At 48.3% G+C, this 1,000-nt stretch overlaps 1 protein-coding gene across 1 annotated transcript; it reads left to right on the top strand.

Annotated features, from left to right (window-relative positions):
- Positions 1-68: 68 nt before the first annotated feature.
- On the top strand, positions 69-996 carry LOC133976834 (3-ketoacyl-CoA thiolase, peroxisomal-like; the record flags this gene model as incomplete). The annotated part of the gene is given in 3 exon segments (XM_062415032.1): positions 69-162; positions 751-808; positions 939-996. Coding segments are annotated over 3 exon segments (210 nt in total), but the record flags the coding sequence as incomplete, so codon positions are not given.
- Between the last annotated feature and the right edge of the window lie 4 nt (positions 997-1,000).

Genomic DNA, 1,000 nt, shown 5'->3' with positions numbered 1-1,000 from the left:
CTGTAGTAACTTTGAGCTACAGGACATTAAATGAATGAATGAATGAATGAATGAATGTGATGTTTCAGGACACGACGCCTGACGAGCTGCTGAGCGCTGTGATGACAGCTGTGCTCACAGATGTTGGATTATCACCTGACAAGCTGGGAGACGTCTGTGTGGGTGAGATTAAAATTAAAATGTAAATAGTATAAATGTCTCTTTAGTCCTGTTGAGGCTGAATCTGTCTGACGTTTTATCATCATTTAAATGCACTGTTCTTCTTCCTTCCTCCCTTCCTCCTACCTTCCTCCCTCCCTCCTACCTTCCTTCCTTCCTTTTCTACCTTACTTCCTTCCCTCCTCCCTCCCTCCCTCCCTTCTTCCTTCCTTCCTCCCTCCCTCCCTCCCTCCCTCCCTCCTACCTTCCTTCCTTCCTTATTTCCTCTATCCTTCCTTCCTCCCTTCTTCCTTCCTACCTTCCTTCCTTCTTCCTCCCTTCCTTCTTCCTCCCTTCCTTCCTCCTCCTTTCCTCCCTTCCTCTTTTCCTTTCTTCCTCCCTTCCTTCCTTGACTGGAGGACAACAGGAGGGTTAAACTCACAGTTCTTCTTCCTCCCTCCCTCCTACCTTCCTTCCTCCTTTCCTTCCTTCCTCCTCCCTTCCTCACTTCCTTTTTCCTTCCTCCCTTCCTTCCTTGACTGGAGGACAACAGAAGGGTTAAACTCACAGTTCTTCTTCCTCTCGTGTGTTAACTCGTGTTTCTGGTTGCAGGTAACGTTCTGCAGCCCGGCGCCGGCGCTCTGATGGTCCGAGTGTCTCACTTCCTCAGGTCAGATGATTATTGATCATTGCTTCACTTCACTGATCGTTTCCTTCAGCCTCAGCGTTCGTCTCACAGCTCTTTATTCTTTATTCTTTATTCTTTATTCTTTATTCTTTATTCTCGTCTTTTATCTCAGCGGGTTTCCAGAGAGCGTCCCCGTCTACACCGTCAACAGGCAGTGCTCCTCCGGCCTGCAGG

The sequence above is a fragment of the Scomber scombrus genome, unplaced genomic scaffold (genome assembly GCF_963691925.1).
Source record: "Scomber scombrus unplaced genomic scaffold, fScoSco1.1 SCAFFOLD_680, whole genome shotgun sequence".
NCBI lineage: Eukaryota > Metazoa > Chordata > Actinopteri > Scombriformes > Scombridae > Scomber > Scomber scombrus.
Note: the sequence above shows the minus strand (reverse complement) of the source record. Positions and strands in the feature narration are given on the sequence as shown.